This window comes from Pavona decussata, unplaced genomic scaffold (genome assembly GCF_977016875.1).
Source record: "Pavona decussata unplaced genomic scaffold, jaPavDecu1.1 SCAFFOLD_210, whole genome shotgun sequence".
In the NCBI taxonomy this organism is placed as follows: Eukaryota; Metazoa; Cnidaria; class Anthozoa; order Scleractinia; family Agariciidae; genus Pavona; species Pavona decussata.
In genome coordinates this window covers 745,001-764,149 of record NW_028145615.1, presented here as the reverse complement: position 1 = coordinate 764,149, position 19,149 = coordinate 745,001, and the positions used below count along the sequence as shown (strand labels likewise).

General features: G+C 37.7%; 1 protein-coding gene across 4 annotated transcripts; it reads right to left on the bottom strand.

Moving 5' to 3' along the window:
* Window positions 1-232: 232 nt before the first annotated feature.
* LOC146460602 (uncharacterized) lies at window positions 233-12,869 on the bottom strand. Of its 4 annotated transcripts, XM_085088063.1 has the most exons (8): window positions 12,564-12,869; window positions 8,572-8,694; window positions 7,959-8,287; window positions 5,025-7,519; window positions 4,433-4,560; window positions 3,875-3,995; window positions 3,383-3,465; window positions 233-2,663 (listed from the first exon to the last, which is right to left on the bottom strand). In XM_085088063.1, exons 4-8 carry the CDS (start codon window positions 7,488-7,490, stop codon window positions 2,612-2,614), a joined length of 2,850 nt encoding a protein of 949 aa, XP_084944189.1. In that variant the 5' UTR covers window positions 7,491-7,519; window positions 7,959-8,287; window positions 8,572-8,694; window positions 12,564-12,869; the 3' UTR covers window positions 233-2,611. The 4 variants fall into 4 exon arrangements, with proteins under 4 accessions (XP_084944189.1, XP_084944188.1, XP_084944187.1 ...); XM_085088062.1 differs by lacking the exon at window positions 8,572-8,694; XM_085088061.1 differs by lacking the exons at window positions 8,572-8,694; window positions 12,564-12,869 and adding an exon at window positions 9,908-10,025.
* Window positions 12,870-19,149: the final 6,280 nt, after the last annotated feature.

Below are 19,149 nucleotides of genomic sequence, written 5' to 3'. Positions count from 1 at the left end.
TCTTTATTTTTACATGCAGTTCCTCAGACAGAACCATATGGCCATAGGCTGTTTTAAAAGTGATATAACAAAGAAGCTTCAAATGGAGCTATTTCTATATGCAGCAATGACACTAAAGTCAAAGTTGACCAGTGAATCCACAAAAGTTAAGGTTTTTTTTATTATTATGCACTTTTTCAATGGTTTACAACAAAAGGAAATTACAATATATAAGAAAAGTAACATAAAGACATTGTAATGCTAACATGTTTATTCAAAGTTCATATAACACCTCAGTCCGTTTTAGCAGTACCCATCCCCACCCCAGTTGTTGTTGTTTTGTTTTTCTTTTTCTAAGAATGACCCAGGGGGTGTGGGGATCTATAATATTAGTTAAAATGGCTTATGTTAAAATTTTAAAGCACGAATTTCATGTAAACGTTCTAATGTGCTTGAGATGTTCAGATGCTCAACAACAACAACAACAACCTTTATTTTCCTCATGATTGATTAGTGTGCTCAGGACAGTGGCACAAAGGATTAATAATAATAATAATAATAATAATAATTTTATTATTTCTATAGTGCAAAATTCATTAATATATGTTCTAATCCGTTTTACAAATTGATAAAATGAAGACTAACAAATAGTACCATCATTTATAATTGATATAAAACTTGTATAATTGATAAAAGAAAAATAAATAAATCTAAAATATCGAAAAAATATGCTTTCCTAAAAAGATGCGTCTTTAATTGTTTCTTGGATGACGTAATGTCATCAATAGCCCTAAGACTGAGCGGTAGTACATTCCATAAGACTACTAGGATTACTATGCAAGCAACAACAACAAAAAAGGCTGAAGGCAAGAGGGACACATTTGTACCACTCCCCAGTAGCTGAAAACCTGGAACAAGCTATCAAGACATCAACATACAGTGTATAGGAACTCAGTTCATGAGTTCTCCACAACCTTCTAACCCATACATTAGGGGAACTTACGGGAAAACAAAAAGCTATAACTTTTCAGAGATACAAGCTTACAAAACAAATCTTTATTTAAAATACTCTAAAATACTGTTTGAATAAAAATGTGATAATTATTCAACTTAATACAATAATTTAATACTTGTATCAGTATGTCATTCTATTTTTGAAATATAAAAACGTAATCATCCTTTCCTTTTGAAATTTAATTCACGCATTACTAAAAAAACTTAAGTTATCGACTCATACGAAACCTAAGTTAACCAACAAATTTGGCTAGTTCTAAGCGCTTTTAAGTTTGAAGTTAAAAACTACATCTGAAACCAGTGTTCAGGGATAAAACATAGCGGATAAATAAATAAAGTTAGCCTTTTCGATGTTCGTAGCATTCTTTGACTTCTTTTAGTTTCGGTAAGGTCACATGTTTTACCTTTTTTTTTTTTTTCGGAAATTAGCTTTCGTCTACTCTTGAATTTTTGTAAGACATTTAATATCTTTTACAATTCGTATTCATTTGGTATCTTTTGACCTTTCGTATCAGCAATGTCTTCTATTTTTATTCTGTAAATTAATTTTAAGCTGTTTGAGATATCCTGAAGTAATATAGTATTAGTTAATGAAACTTTCGTCGCTATCCAAGCTGCAGCGTTTCGCCCGAACTGAACGTCCCTTGTTAAGCCCCATTCGAGAGGGTCTTCATTTAATTCATTAGTTAAATCCAACGAAAGAAAAGCTTGAGAGATTTATTGTTTCGAAACAATAATCTTACGGTCGAATGACAATCAAAACGATTTAACCAACTAAGAGAAAAATCAGTTACTAAGTATTCAAAACTTGCTCGAAAAATAAACGGACCAGCAACTTTGGTGCCAAGCACGGAAACAGCGCGCAAAAAAGATTAAGAACAATCACTTGTATTTATGAATTGTTGAAAAAAAAAACTACTTTAACTTTCACATGAAACTGACTCTGCAGAACACAACATGTACTGTACTAAAGGGCACATAACTGAATTTTAGAAATTTAATTGCTATTTGCATTACTTTGTGAGATGAACAGTTCCTTCACCCTTGCTTTTTCATCCAGCTATTACGGATTATAAACAAAAAAGGCTGACTATTTCAAAGAATTATACATTTAGTAGTACTCCATTCATATTTGACATTTATGTAGCAAACCCTACCGTACCTAAGTTAAAAAAAATTATATATTGGAACTTCTTATATGGTAGTTCAGTATTGTGTACAGTCAAAATGTTCCTCTGAGGAGTAAATTGAACAGACTCAAATATTTCAGTATACGCCCTTTCTAAAATGTAGCAAATCGACTAAACAGCTGTTTAGCGAGACGAATTTGCGGGCGAACAATCGGTAACTCTCCATAACATTGGCGAACCTACTGCCGCAGATGAACAGCGAATAAGCTTTAAGGCTATTTTATGACTACTATCGGGTGATTCAAACGCTAAATTCTCTCTCTATTTTACCGTTTAGCTCTACGAAAGAGATCTAGTCTCTTTTATATATCATGATTTGACTGAAAAAAAGGAAAAGGCATTCATTCTGTGTGGCATCCTAATAGTAATGTCTCCAGCCATTCATAAAGAAGGTGGTCGTAGAATAAGTGTTTGGAAGACACTTAAAGTTACTGTGAGCCCTGGTTGAATAAAGGATGGCGACATATTGGGCAGTTCCGTCTGAAATTAAAAATAAGGAAAGAAAGTTTTAGAGACTGTCATTTGTAGAGACTGTAAAGTATAAAAATCAAATCTTCGCATCAATTTATGCACTTTGCCTTGAGAATCATGGTGTTTACGATGACGCCGAAACGTCTTAACTTTAATTTTCGCTTGCTTAAGTTTTAGTCAACAGTGTTATTATATAATGGTTACTTATGTCTCCTAAGAAGGCGTTATCGTTTCCCGTTAGAGCCAAATTCCAGAACAAAAAAGTAAAGAAAAGTTAAGAATTCTTAATTAATAGCCTATAACAGGCTCTTCGAATTTACGAACCACGTGCCCACGGCAAAATGCGAAATTGGATTTTCCCGTTTTTTTTCACTGGGAATATGGGGTTTGATAGACTGGGAAAGGATCTGGTCATTAAACTTGGGCACTGGAAAGAGGATTTGGGGCACAATTTAGGCTCAAAGCTGGGATTTGAACAAAATTTTGACTTGGTAACTGATGGAATTTGCAGCCCGAACGAATATCCAAGAAATGAGAAAACGCTGGTAGAATAGCAAAACAAGGTGCTGATACTTGGAGTTTTCCTTACCAAGTAATCACAGCCAAACACAATGAACGGAATATTTATCTTATACCTTGTTCGGTGCGCAAGGTAGCATCGTGTCGGTGTGCATTCTACAAACGGCTTTAAATTCCGCAAAAAGTGGAGACATTTAATGTGTACTTACACGCCGTTCTGTATCATGGCGATGGCACACTCCTTGTGTACCTTGTGTGAGCATGGCAGGATCTGACAACCGCTGAACGCATCCTGAATTAACGAGGAAGGAAGAAAAGTTAATATGACCTTGATTCACTTCTTGAAAACTTGTCGATAATTCCACTAATTAATAATCATTGCTTGCGTTATATTAAAAGAATGAAGGAAGGAGGGGTGCCAGATATTATAGCCAATTCAATACGCCAAACGTTTGACTTGGAGATGGTGCTTCAAGATTTGATCTGGGAGAGGGGAGGGTGGGGTAGTGAAGCTACTATTAGCTCTACTCCTGAGCAAGTCTCTCTTGAGATCAGTATTTTTTAATACCTCCAAGTAGATACAACATTCATCATGCCCCGAATCTGGTCTGCATTTGTGGGAGAGGGGAGGGTGGGTATTAAAGCTACTGTTAGCTCTACTTCTGAGCAAGTTTCTCTTGCCACTGATCAGTTTTTCTTACCTCCAAGCAGATACAACATTCATCATGCCCTGAATCTGGTCTGCATTTGTGCTTTCCCTCCAGCCTTTTGTCCAGACAGACGTTGCAAACATCACAGTGAAAAGATTTGTCTTTGAATATACTGAAAAGGAAAATGAAGAAAAAACAATGTACATTAGTCACTGGAAAAGAAAATCCCTACATCTGCTGTAATCTCGAAAGTAATTTGGTGATTGCTTTGGTTTTGCTTTACTTCACTCTGTGATTGGTTGACAAAACTCGCGCCACTTTCTCAACCAATGAGAAGCAAAACGAAAACTAATCTTGAATTGCTCGCAAGCGTTTTCCCGCGCTTGGCGCCGGTCACAAGTATTTACTTCGAGTTCTGATTGGTTCATTGCGCAATTTACACCTCCCATGATCGGCCAAAGTAATTTCGTTAGTTTTTGTTTAATCAAAACCAAACATATGCTTAATAATATTATCGATTCTTAAAATAATTCCAAAGTGCTATAAAATAGTACGTTACAAAGAGTTCTATGTACCGTACTTAGTTTCCGATGAATTGAATTGACTTACCGGCAAATTTCACACTTCTTGCAGTGAAATGGATTCTTTTCCACGCCAGTAAAATGCTTGCATTTAAAACAGAAATACTCTGACATCCTTGAGCCACAACTGCTACAATGTTGACTTGTCTCGTTGATCTACGTGTTATGCAGGAAAAGAAAAAATGCAGAACTTTATTTATAAATGAATAGAAATTGTTGCCACTAGATCGATGTGCAAGATTAAATCTTTAGCGGTGCAGAGATTGAGGAGTTTTCATGTTGAAATTTCTTAAAAATGACACTTAAGGTTCTTTTTCCCCTTGAATTTCAACTATTCAAGGTTTGTCGTAACAGGACAACTAAAAGGACGTAATGACATAAGAATGTCTTGATTACCCGATGTTTCCAAGTTCTCTCACAGTTATCACATCAGGTTTTCTTCTAAAATACCTCGTTTGCCTTAGGCTGTGACTGGAAAGTGCAAGCATAATTATGATACCAAAACGGACAAATATATTTGGTTTCTCTCTCATTTCAATTTTGCCTGTTGAATAAGTTAGGGTTTTATGACTTTGCAGGGAAGACGGTGACCTAAGGAGCATGCGCATTGTGTTACCAACCTCTTCCTCGTGTCCACAGTTGGTACACTTGACATGCGTTGCCTGGTTCGCCTTCATGTCAGCAGCGTCACACGCCCCTGATTCATTGTGACAGCGGTGACACGGATAAAATACGCCACAACATGGAAAGCTCACTTTACAGCGCCGCTGGTAATGCTTGCATTGCCACCGTAGGCTCTCCTGAACTGGTGATCGTTCTCTAGCGACCCTCCTTTCTCTTTCTTCTCCCTCTTGCTCTTCATTTCTTTTCCGTTCTCTCGCTTCTCTGGCCTCTCGTTCTCTTATTTCTCTTTCTCTCGCTTCTCTCGCCTCTCTTTCTCTTGCTTCTCTTTCTCTCCTTTCCCTCTCCAGCCTTTCTCTTTCTCTTGCTTCTCGTTCTCTCCTTTCCCTCTCCACCCTTTCTCTTTCTCTCCTTTCCCTCTCCACCCTTTCTCTTTCTTCCCTCTCATTCCTTTCTCTGGCCTCTCGTTCTCTCCTTTCTCTCGCCTCTCTTTCATTCCGTTCTCTTATCTCTCTTTCTCTTTGTGCCGCTTCCCTCTTTGCCTTAATTCGTTCATCTCGTTCTTTCATAACTCTTTCCACTACTGCGCATGCCTCGGCCACCTTGCGCTCCAGTGCCGCAAGTGTGTAATCGTCATTAGCATTTGAGGCCAAAGAACTTTGCTGCGAAGTTCCTGGAGCTAACGAAGCCTCCTGCGTTCCGCTGTTGCTGGATCTCAGCTCTTCTTTCCTTGAAGTGATCATTTCAGATGAGGTCAAACGACGATTTTCCTGATTTTGGTTAACATTTTGTCTAAGTCTGGTTGACTGCTCTAGCCATTCTTGCCCGTTTCCATTCAAACCACTGAAATCGTTTGAATAAAAACTGTTTAAAGCTACACTACTTGAGGCTGACTGTTGTCGTGTCTCCGGCAAGGTAACACTAGGAGGTACGACGGCAGGAGCACGCGACTTGACCGCGGGCAAAGTCATTACTGGTTCATTCCACGGGAATCTGCTTGTGTTTATTCCAGACCTGTGCAGATCAGTCCTCGGGTAATGGCAGTTGGAGTCGTACGAGGTTGACATCAAATCATGCCTGTTCAATGAGTTACCATTCTGGGTCCCAGTCGCGCCTGGAAAATGTCTCAGGAGACTGCCATGAACCAAAGATTGTTGTTGATTTGCATTCCAGGGATCAATGCGATTTGACAACCACTGCTCTGACTGTGGTTGATGTGACAGCTGCCAGTCACTTCTTAATCTTATCATTGGAGTTGTTGCTTGGTGACCAACGTCTGCATATTGCAACTCATTGGCATAAGGGCGTTGCCACCTCAACACCTCCTCAGGGGGAGGGGGCAGACTCCATAACATGTCGGAGTTGTTTTTAATCCTGGGCGAAGCATGACGCCTCAGTGCAAATGACGTTGATTCGGATGAAAGATTGAAATCACTAGAATTCGAGGCATTTGGTAGACTTGTATCTGTGGTATGTCGGGCCAAAAAACCCTCATTTATGCCTGTAACCTCTAGGGACGGTATTCTGCTATTGTAGTAGTGTCTTCGATCAACCACATGGTCTTGTGGTACTCCTTGTGACGACATCTTTGGTCTTGCTCCCTGGTTTATGTTAGTAACATTGTTCCCCAAAGGTACATTTTGAGAGTTAAAATTATTTTTACTTCCTGACTCTGGCAGCGTTTCATCATCAGTGTTTTTATTTGATGTATTTGTAATATTTTCAGTGCTCCTGTTTACTTTGTTTTTGCTGTTGCTAACATGCAAACCAACGTTTGAGTTCTGAGGTTCACATCCAGCGTCCATGTTAGACTCCTTGGAAACATCTTCGTCTGCTGTTGGAGAATAACATGCTCCTTCCCTATAGCTGTCGTCCCTGTCACTGCTGTTATGGTCGTCGTCATCATCATTCTTATCGCCACCAACACCATCATCATCACCATCATCATCATCATCATCATCATCATCATCACCATCATCATCATCACCATCACCATCATCATCATCATCATCATCATCATCATCATCATCATCACAAACACCTTCATTCCCAGTATCACCCTCAATGTTATCGTCGATATGATCATGATGATGATGATCATGATGATCCTCGTGAATATGATCACCACCATCGATGTCACCACAGTCACTATCACCATTGTCACATTCGACATATATTTTGTCGCAGCCTCTTTTTTCGTAATTTGTATCGTTTTCTACGTCACCATCATTCTCGTTTTCGTCGATATTCTCAGCTCGTCCTTCCTCCCTTCCACTGATGTGTGTTGTATACAAATTAACAAAGGATTGTGTTGCTCCTGTGCTCGCATTTTTCAAACGAAGCTCCTGATGGATTGATACTGAAGCCCCGAGATCATTTTTTTTCTCCAGCGTTGCTTTAGCACTAGATATTTCAGAAGATAGCTGCGAGTTGAACGGTCTAGATTCGTGGTGTTTTTCATCCATGGCGTCCTCTTGCTTAACAAAAGCAGCTCCTGTAAGGCAATGGAATAATTTGATCAAAATTTGTGCTCCCATAAACACTTAACAACAAACAGAACAATAGCAACAACAGTAACCACAAGAACAACAACAACAACACAACGACGACGACGACGACGACGACGACGACGATGATGATGATGATGATGTGACAATGATGACGATGATTGTAAAACAACGCCCTTAAATGATCAAAATTTCACAGAGAATGCATGCACACAATAGTGAATTTTTCTTTCTTTTCCTTAACTTAAAAGCGTTCCTATTAGTTCAATTCTTAGGTAGTTCGGCCAGTTTGTGCATTTTAAACTAGTTGTAGTAGTAACGGAATAGAAGTAGTTACGACGAACCAGAGGCCCTCAAATGTTTATGTTATGCTTAGATGAGGCACACCGCCAGTGAAATAAAATAAACTGTTTAAGACATTCATACCAGCAATTCCGCCATTTCTCTGTTGTTGTGACTCGTTCCCTTGGCATAAACTCGCAACTTTGAAATTTTTCTGGGCGAGGTCTCGTTCAAACAAAACACGACCATATTCCTTTTGTAACGAATTGCAACTCTCGCAGAGTTTTGTTTTATCGTTGGAGCATGTTGCCTTATCAACTGGTTGTTTACTGAACCATTTATTTTCACCCCAAGTGAAATCCTTGGGGAATGATTCGGTGTTCTTGTCTCTTGTCCGGGATCTTTGCTCCGTTGCTGCTTGAGAATAATGTTCTGTTAAATTAAACTGCGATCGTCTTTTATTCAAGCGGTCGCTGAAAACAAACAAACGCAGTCTAATCATAAATCAGTTCATTTTAGGATAAAACCCTTAGAAATTAAACAACTTGGGCTATAAATTAAACATTGTTCATGGCAACTGTCAGCATTTTTGCAAGCAAAGCGATTCGTTCCCATTTTTTTCATTTTCAGTCACTTTCTTCCTTTCATTTAACTCGTACTTTGTTGTTGTTGGTGGTGTAGTTATGAGAACTAGCATTCATGACGTTTGTGTTGCCAGCAATTAACACTTTGGAAAAAAACTATAGCTACTACATACCAGCAAGCACTACAACTTGAAAATCTTTCTCACAGACGTAATTATCGGAGGTTCTCTGATTTGAAGATCTTTGTAAATATTTTGCAGTGCCTTCCAACCTTCTAGATCGAGGAAGCTTTATTTCTGTACCACAAGAAAACAAGCAAAAGAAACAAAATAATGATGATGATGATGGCAATACTAATAATAATAATAATAATAATAATAATGTCGAAAATTACAATATCATAATTAATGTGTTCGGGGGCGAAGGATCTCCAGTGCTCGATGCTGAAGATGCTAGATGCTAGCAAGAAGAGGGAAGAAAGTGCAATCGAATATGCAGAAGGCTGTCATCTCCAACAGCCTGAACAATGCCCGAACTTTTAAAATAGTTATTTAGGTGCTTGAGCTTGGTAGCGTTGCTCTTAATTATAGTGTTTTCTCAGATATTTAGTACTGGACTTTTCACATTTCTGACTGAGATCTGAATTTTTAATCAATGAACTTGATTGCTGCTATACCAAATTATACAACACAGGAATTTTTTTTTAATTTTTTAAAGAGATATGGATATTCTCTTAAATGTTTACCTATTTTTATAACTATTTGCGTATATTTTAGATGTAGTAACAACAATAAATTAAAAAACTTAGAGAATTCGACCCAATTTTTCAAACATTATCTTAGATTCTTGTAAACATTCTACATTACGAGCATGTGATCAATTCAGATGGAGGCTTTGTTTAGCGGACACTTGAAAATTTGAAATAATTGTGTTATTCAATCCAACATTTTGTCTATGTAGCAAAAGACATAATGGATTTATTGGCAAGAAAATTGAATAACGTACGGATACTAGGACGTTGTCAAGCATGAAACTTTGAAGAACACACTTCTTCACATTCCTTGAATGAAATCGTAAAGTCCAGTCCTACAATTCTTATCTTCCTAGTCAATTTGTCATCATTTCTTTATTTTAATTTTTTTTTGTTCTATTTTTTGGGCAGCGTCAGCAATATTCTCTGGGTGCAAAATCCGAAGTCTTTCACACTGTTTACAGGGAAATAAGGACTGAGGAAATAAAAATTGCGTGAATAATAATTCCCGGGACTCCGTCGTATCTGAAGGAACTCGTCACTACATATTGTGCAGTCGACAAACTTGGCATTTTTGAAAAGAACTTTCCAAATTGTACTTGTATTTTTGAAAGCCTTTTTCTTACTTAAGACTATGTGTCAGAAAAAAGAAAGGAAAGGTTTGCTAAGTCCGCGCTAAAATCTAAAATACCAAGGGTAGTAATATTATAAGTTTGCCGGCTAGTTAGCTAACGAAGAAATAAATTGATACAACTTACACACGTGCTCCAACTGTACTCTCTCCTTTCTCCAATGCAAGTGATTGCAGGAGAATGAGCAATGCAAGCTTTTGCTGAGTCATGCTGATTGAATGTCGAAGTGTCACGTGAGACCATTTTTTTAAATAATTGACTGGAAGATAGAGATTATTGGACTGGACTTTATGATTTCAAGGTCAAGGGTAGAACCATGTTGGAAGGAAGGGAGAGGTGGAAGGCGGTCGAGCCAAAAACAAAAAATTCACTGGTATAAATTGTCTGAAAACGATGTTTCTCTTCCCGTTGATAACTTGCTAAATTGGAAAAGAATTCACCTTGCAGTGCAAGAAAACCTCGCTTTATTTGTCTTGTTATGTTGCGTCATGATTAGTCATCACCAAGGAAATATCGTGACGTCATTAATCTTATTTTTAGATTTCTTTGTTTTGCCCTGACTTCATAAACCTGATAACGCTGTTTCATTCTAGCAGGAAATGCCTACAATTTCTCACAATGATTTTTCTTCTCCAGCTTAATTTGTAGCAAACGAGGCCACTTTCATCGAAATGAATCAACGGTTCTCGTTATTCTGTACCGCAGTTAAATTCAGTAAGTGCTGTAATGTCAGTAATATGTAATTTGCATTTACATTTACAGTTTATGCATCAGAGGTTTAATGTTTACTTACAAAAAAGTTTTCTAGTGCCAATAATTTACATGAAGGGGTCGGGTTCTGTTTAGCCGGTAATATCGGTTGATTACCGGATTCTCTAGCTTTCATTCTGCCGTGAATGACTTCAAAACATGGTTAAATAAAAAAAACCTGTTGTAATGAAATTCGTGACGGTACACATCACTCACATTATCACTCACTCTGATTCTCATGTCCAAGTTTCTCACGGGCAATCACGTTTACTTGGCATTACACAATTTTTCACTGTACACCGGTAAGTGCCCAACTTAGATCTCTCGTCTCTCGAACGCAGCGACGTTCAAATCAACAAGCTAGAAGTAATACTTGCACGCTATCAGTCGTTATCATGTGGCACGAGCCACTTATGTACTTAACGCTTAAAATTATCGATTTCCTACAGTTTTTAGACACACGTTCCCTTATTTCAAAGGGCCAAGCATGAAAATTACGGCATTTAGGAACCGTTTTGACCTTGTCAAATTTCCCTACCTTTATCTTTTCCTCCAGTAGAAAACACTTATTTGTAAGTTCTAATTTATGTTTTTGTTATCCTATTTTTAACTAAAGCTACGTGGTTTACCCTAAAATATATTGGCCGTAGTTTCCTACCCTTTTTCCCACTAAAATTTAGCAAAAGTTCCTCGTCGGAAAATGTTATTAAACTGTCGTATTCGCAGTTCAGTTTAGAAAGCAAGAATGACACGTAAATTTACTCACAGCACTGGATTCGATTAGTACCAGGGAATCCCCTTTTACACGAAAAGTGATGTAGTTCACGGCGTCAATTTCAACCGACGACGATAAAATGTCTTCTTAAATTTGTTATTCTAGCGAATGGGCTCACTCTGTTGAGTAGTTTGGTAACCCTAGCTTGTCGTAAAATTCTTAAAAATTGTCGTTTATTTGCACATTCACCTAAATTGGACATCAATCAATCGATCAAGTGGATCACCAAAAAAGCGGATAATAAAAATGTTCGGACGGACGGTGATCGGACCCGGGTTTTGTTCGGAAGAAATTCAACATTTTCGGACATTTTTTCTATCCAAAAGTTCATTTGTTTGGAACATTTTTGTGTAGAGAGAAACTGCTTATCTTTCCTAAAGCTGCAGGTATTGAAATTTTTAAAGATATTTGTCACACTTACAGTTTAGTCAGATTCCATATTTAACTGTCATCTGTCCTGAATCAGGCCTGAATTGTGAAACATCTCTCGTAAATTGTGAAACTCCGAAATAAACATGATACACTTGTCAATTTATCACACATACCAATTGCAAAATTTGGTAAAAAGGGGGATGAAAAATAACCAAACATAGTCTCCTAGGAGAGTGTGACGTGTGAACTTAACCCCTCCTCCTGGGTCCTACGGAAGTCACGTACTGTTTACATGCAATAATACACGAATGTGTTGGATGTGCTGGCGAAGCAAATTCTTCGCACGCAAGAAAAGGACAACAGAGTGTAAGTGTGAAAAATGCTGACAGAACTGCTGAAGGCTTGTAAACGTTTTCTTAGATATTTGCAATAAATTGTCAGTAGAATAGACTAATTACCACGCTTACTGACAAAAAACAAACGATGGAGTCTTATTGCTAAAGGATTAAAGTATAAGTTATAATTGGCAAAAGGGAACTAGAATTTTTTTAAAATACGTATTGACTCGGAAGTTCTAATGATCACTTCTAACACTTCTCCAGGACAACGGTAAAAACTGAAGGACTCGAACACGGGTCGAACATTTGAAATTTGAATTACTGCACGTAGTACGCTGAATCGGTATGTTTCAGCACAGTCCACAATCAATGCGTCCTAACTGATTAAAGAAAAGGATCAGCCGTAACTGATTGGTAAGAAAGGGACAAGCCTCGCTTAAACGCAGTTAGTTGTGACGGATGAAGCTGGGAGGATTTGGAATTAGCTCGAGGAGAAGTGACAGATATCCCATTTGCTGAATTCTCGTAACTACTGTAATCAGCTTACAGTTGGAAACATCAAGGAGATCGTTCTTTAGCTCTCCAACAACTCTTGAAGCTCAAAAGATGGTACCGCTTTCTGGAAAACCACGAGAAGCTGTGAAAATGTAAACCGTCTAAAATCAATACGATGACCTGTTTGGATCTCTCAAATGCATACGAAAGCAAAAATATTTTGCGTGACCTCAGGACATGAGGAAATGAGGCGATATTTGCATTTCCGCCCATGATGCAACGCAATCTGACCTCGTTCCCAGGGTCCTCTCTCTTCCTCCTACACTGTTGGCGGCTGGGCAAGTGAACGTCTTCCCAGTCGGGGTACACTCGCTCTATTCATGATTTTTTTTCGCAAGCTAAGGTCGAAAAGAGATTTTCAAGCGGGTACGCGTACGAAAGCTAGAGAAGAGCGAGAATTTTTCGCAGTTTCATGATTATGTGCTCTCAAAATCGTAACAGTAAATAGAATCTAGTGAATTTCATACGGTCAAAGAAACAGAGGTTGATAATTAATTCTACAACTTCCCAGGAAAGTTAAATTGGAGTAATGCAGTGCTAAGGCTCAATACTAAAACCATGAATTTACGTTTTATTTTTCTCAATTTCACGCATCAACTACTTTTTGGTTGACTTAGTTATTTCTTAACCCCTTATTATACCGAAGAATATCTCGTTTGCACTGGTTCATAAAAGTCAATCTAAATATAATATAAACAACATAGAGCTCAGACCTTCAGATAAAAGGTGGTAGGTCTATCATCCCATGGCCCAATTCGTTTCTTTACCTTGTTAAACAAAGAAAATTCGAACAAGTTCGACAGGAACTTTCTCGCAAGTGTGGTCATGAGGGGAAAAGTTGTTCTTTTTATCCCGACTCGTGCCTAGGGGCCCGCGTTTTTATTGTTGTTCGCTGAATTTCTGAACTCGCTTTTGTATGCGTTAATTTTATGCTAATTAGATTCACTTATATGCGGTTAATTTTACGCGAATCGGGCGGTCTCATGACGACTATAAAATCATATAAAGTGCGCATGTAACAGAGCGCACTTGCCAAGTCGACAACATGTGGCTTATGTCAGCTCCTTGCATGGCCACAACATAATCAATCGTGTCTGTCTTGACCCCAAAAGATGTGAACGTGTCTTTTGCGCATTGTTTGTACTGCTCGAACGTTTTCTTTTCCATATCGGTACTTGTGCTTTGGCAAACCGAAATTCAGTTTTCTTAATAGTCGAGGCGATTACAGGTAGGAATGTTTCAGCTTTGTTTCCATGCAAGCTTACCACAGATGCGTGGAACCTCCGTGGAGTTTACAACGCTACACGTACAAATCACTGAGTGTTACGTTTTGTTGTGCATAGCGAAAGACTGCGCATAGGTAGTCGAAAACTGAAAACAAACTGGCTTTAATTGTTGCCGACTCGAACCAACGGGCCGTACGTTGGTTCAAGTTGTGAAGGCACTTGCAGGTTCTTAATTGACAAACCCCGGCTTTCTAGATCTAGAATCTTCGGTTTTCAAGATAGCTCCAAAAAAGCACTGATCACTTTGTTAGTTGCATCATGGACACATTACCTTGGACATGGACATTACCGTGTTCCAAGTAGTTAATGTATTGTAATTATATGTATTGTAAGCAAGTATCGTATTGTAGGTGATTAGTAAGTAGTGTGTTCTTATGTTAGCGATGCATTATTAGTTTGTGTTGTATCAGTAAGCGATGCATGGTATGTAAGAAAACTTTTTGTAAGTTCAGTTGTGTCCTTAAGTAAGCAATGTAAGGTAAGAGTACTTAGTAGTGTTTTGCAAATAAAAAATATGGACATTACCTTGAACGGCAAGGAACTGAGGACCCCAAGTAAAAAGAACTAAGCTGATGAAGACTGCCACGTTTGATTTTGAATAAACACTCGTTGGAATCAAGAATGGAATGTGCTGACTACTACAGGGAGGATATGACAAATGGGGGTGGAGTCGAAAATGAAAGTGGGAAAAACAACTTCTCAAAAATCATACCAATTAAATTTAATCTTGAAACCTAACAAAACGGAAAGTTCCCTATGGCCGTCAATATACCGAACAGTTCCTGTCTCCAAATTAAAGGTGAGAACGCAAGGATTTAAGCTTCCGCTGTATTATATTTATAACAAGACGCGTTTGGGCGTTTTAATACGCGGGATGCGCTTGTGTATGTTTAGCACTTATGGCCTCTTGAGAGGCCTCATTTATTCCCATTGTACACCTCGCTCATTTTGATACCTATCCTCCCTTCGTGATTGAGCTAATTCAATAGTTTTAGTCAAAAAGACAACTTACGCGACTTGAAATCATACCGGAAATTGTTTATGATAACGTAATTACCGAGCCACACAGAGACAGACCTGACTCACGTTTACTATTGAAAAATAATCAAAGTGCAAACGGTTCGCGTCTCTTCTTAACAAATGTTATCCCCTGTATTTCATTTATTATTATAACCAGCGGAGCACTGAAAAACGTACGAGCATCGATTATAAACCTTATATGTCGTCAGCGCTATTTATATTCTGGTTATGTAATGTCAGTAGGTGTAAGATTACGCAATGTCCTCAGTCGTTTCATCAACAAAACAGAAAGACAAACAGAGAAAAAGCTTTCCTAAATGAAAGCATTTAGTGAACATTGACAATCAAGCCTTTTGTGGAGTGGATTTCCAGTAGTGTTTATGCATCAGTTCGATAAAGTGATGTGATGTCTGTTTAAGCTTATCAATGACCCCTCCTCGTCACATTGTGGTTCCACAATCTGTCAAACAAAACGTAATTTCTTCGTCTGGAACTCTCCAATTTCCACCGTTTAAACTGTCGAATACTTCTTAGAAGTTATTCTTTCGATTAACCGCTTCAAAGAGGATATTCTTCTTTCTGAAAATGGCATATTAGACTCTTGAAGCGTGGAATCAACATGGCCACCATGAGAGCAAGCCATCTCTTTCTTGTCTTACTTGTGCCCCAGATCTCGGCTATGTGACGTCACACAAGTAGGGTCGGTCCCCTCCCCCCGACAAACACGCAGACAATGGATTCTGATTGGCCGTCTCTGTTAAAGACAATGGCAACAATAGAGAACAAAATTATTCCTTCTAGGAGAGAACAGGGTTTTATTCAGGTTTAATTAATCTATTCATTACAACTCGTGACTACGATAAAGGAAAAGGAACGCCACCGAAACCTTGATGCCGTCTGCCCCAAGGCATCCCGCGTAACAAATTTCCCATATCAATACTGCAAACAAATTTCTATCTGTTTGGTTCTTCGGCTACGGCAATCTTTAAACGAATTATCAAACTAAAAACCTCATCAAACATGCAACTCCCTGATCCTTTATTAACAGAAATTCGAAAGCCAAAACATTCGTGAGTTAAAAATGGGAGTCATTATAATAATGATAATAATAATAATAATAATAATAATAATAATAATAATAATAATAATAATAATAATAATAATAAAAAATATGAAAATTCTTTATTAAAATATTCCACACAAATTGCTATTTACAAGTTAAAAGTATATAAAAAAAAGAGCTATTAAAAACCTATTCACACTTCATTTCGATTAAAAAAAGATAATATTTTTAAGCAACAATGTTTTTGTAAAGAAAAAAAAAACAAATGTCATGAAGTTTTTAAAAAAAATTAAATTCGACATTTTAAAATCAGTTCCACTTGATAAAAAGAAAAAAAAAATAAACAAAATACGCATCTCTCAAATGGCCCCTTCTGCAGTTTCAATGTCAATGTCCGTGTTCTTGATGTCACGTTGAATTCTTCCTAATGTCCTAGAACCTCTAAGACAGACGAGTGCAGATCTTAACAGTGCGAATGAAATTCGGCTCCTGATCCATGACATGGTTTTGGCATATTGCTCCCCTTTCTTGATAGCAATCAGCTCCGCTAATCGACTATGGTATCCCAAGCATTCATTGCCCATTCCGCCAGTTGTAGTGAAGACCAAAGGTGTAAATGTTCCATGCTCAATGTCGAGAACTCTCCTTGAGTACAGGCGCTTTTTCTCATTCTCATGCGTACGATAGATCTGTTGTGGCTCCAGGTCCTTATACGATTCAGCATTGGGGTGGCAAACCCTTACATCAAAGAATGCCGATCGTCGTTGCTCCCAGAATCCACGTGCATGGATATCCAATCTCGCATCTTGTGCTTTGTTGGATCCTCTACTTAACTGTTCTCCAGAGATGTCTAGGAGAACTGGCTCAGTCTCAACGTCACTGCAAACTGTACTCAGGAGTTCAGCCTCCAGATCTCTGAGCTCATTGTGACGCTGAATGACGAAACCTCCTAGTTTACAGATCATAGAGTGGTCAACTGTAAAAACTTCCCCACATGCACATGTGGAAGGGATGTCATCTATTGGCCAGTCATAGCGTAGTTTAACAGCGTCGCGGAACTGCCTTTTATCGAGGTTAAAACCCAGATCTTTAAGAGGGAGGACTGTAAGCCACGCCGATGATCCTTTCTCCGCCGCCAGATTCAGTGCTCGCTTAGTCTTACATGGTGCCATCTCCTTAATACGCTCTGTTCTGTCTACGAGTTCCTTTGATCTTTCCATTGTTACTGCCTGTTGTGCTGATTTTACGAGGGAATCTTCTGGTAGCTCATGTGACTGAGATACGATTTGTTCAACGAGGGGTGTCGTTACTTTGACTGAGGAAGCGTACTCGCGGCTTGCTTCAAGGCATGGGTTTCCAAAACCAAGACCACCTAGGCGGACTGGCAGCGCTAGAATGGTCCTATCTAGCTGATTACACTTACGCTCAGTAATCGCAGGAATGAGCACCTGAGATATTGCATTCTCTAGTGGCTCTAGTAGATCCTGAATGTCGGGGAGAGTTCGTCCACCGATGTTTCAAGCCAAAGGTGTAGGCTGCGTAGCACGCTTGTGGTTGAAATAGAGCAAATTCTGCTAACGTCGCTACTTCATTGACCCAATTGGACACCTTTTCGCTGACATATTCCTCTAAATACCCTTGGGAACCTATCATAATAATAATAATAATAATAATAATAATAATAATAATAATAATAATTTTTTAATTTTTGAAAAATAATAATCTCTTTATTTACATATTTCAAGAAAATTGCTTTTTTACAAGTTAAAAGTAGAAAAAAAAAGAACTATTAAAACCTATTTACAATTGTGACACGAAATACTAAATAAAACTGAGTTTTTTTCTTTGAAATGATACCGAAAGGCAAGCGTAAATCGGTTATTTGCAACTAAATGCTAAGTTTTTGTTCACAAAAAGTGTTGGAAATTTCTTAGAGTCGAAGCACAGATAACGCGAGTTTGCAACTTTTCAACCATCCTGAAGTAGACGACTTCTGACGTAGACTAATAATAATAATAATAATAATAATAATAATAATAATACTATTATTATAGTAATAATAACAAAAATAATGATAATAATAATAATAATAATAACAATAATAATAATAATGTTTATTTCTTATATTGCGCAGTCTAACATGCAATAAAGATATGATCGAATGTGCATTACAATACATTATATATCAATAACAATTGATGGACAACAAATTGAACAAGTAAACGTAAAGTATACAAAATTTTTGTGGTTATTCATTGAGAAGGACTCTCTTGGAAATATCGCATAAACCATGTAACAATGAAAATATCAAGATTGACAGGAATAATTTCTAAGGCCAGACATTACTTACCCCTAAAAATAATGTTTACAAAATATATATTTACACTAGCTATGATTTATCCATATCTGATATACTGTCATACGGTATGGACAAACACATATCCAACTAGACTCAAACCTATATATATGATACAAAAGAAAATGATTACTTAGAATTATGACCTTTCCTAAATAATTTTATAGAGAACAAACCAGACCAATTTTAACTTCGCTTAAGTTATTAAATATATATGAACTGAACTTATATTTCACAGCACTTTTCATGTTCTCGTTTTTCAATAGTAACCTACCAATGTTCTACAAAGACCACTCAAAACCAAGAAAGGATGAAGTAGTTCATCCTCTTTTGTCGAAACCAATTATTTAAAGTTGGTATTGGAAACAGTAATAAGATAGAACCTTGGACAATTGCGGGTGTAATAATTTTGTCCGTAAGTATACATCTTTATCGTGACGTCTACTGCTGACTGTAGTAAGTAATTACCGGGGGTTCTTCACAAAAGCTCAGCTGACCTTGGTGAAGATCTCCTTGTCTGATATAATAATTAATTAAGCGCAATAAAGGCCTTCTAGTTTGAAATTTTTCACTTACACAGGGACCTAAAAAGATCAAAGTATAGGATGCATGGGAAATGAAGAAAAAATCAGGATGCATATTTTGATGCACGAATACTTTAATATAATCGCCTAACACTCTTAAAAGTGGGTTGAAATCCAGCAGAGAATTTTGCCTTTTCTCATGAGTATACTTTTTGTTTCGCTTTCTAATCCCTGTTAACTTACTGTTTAAGAGCTACCTAGTATGCTTATTCTTAGTCTGATGATAGTATAGTTCGTACCTGGGAGGAAGAGGCACTCCAGAAAGTCAA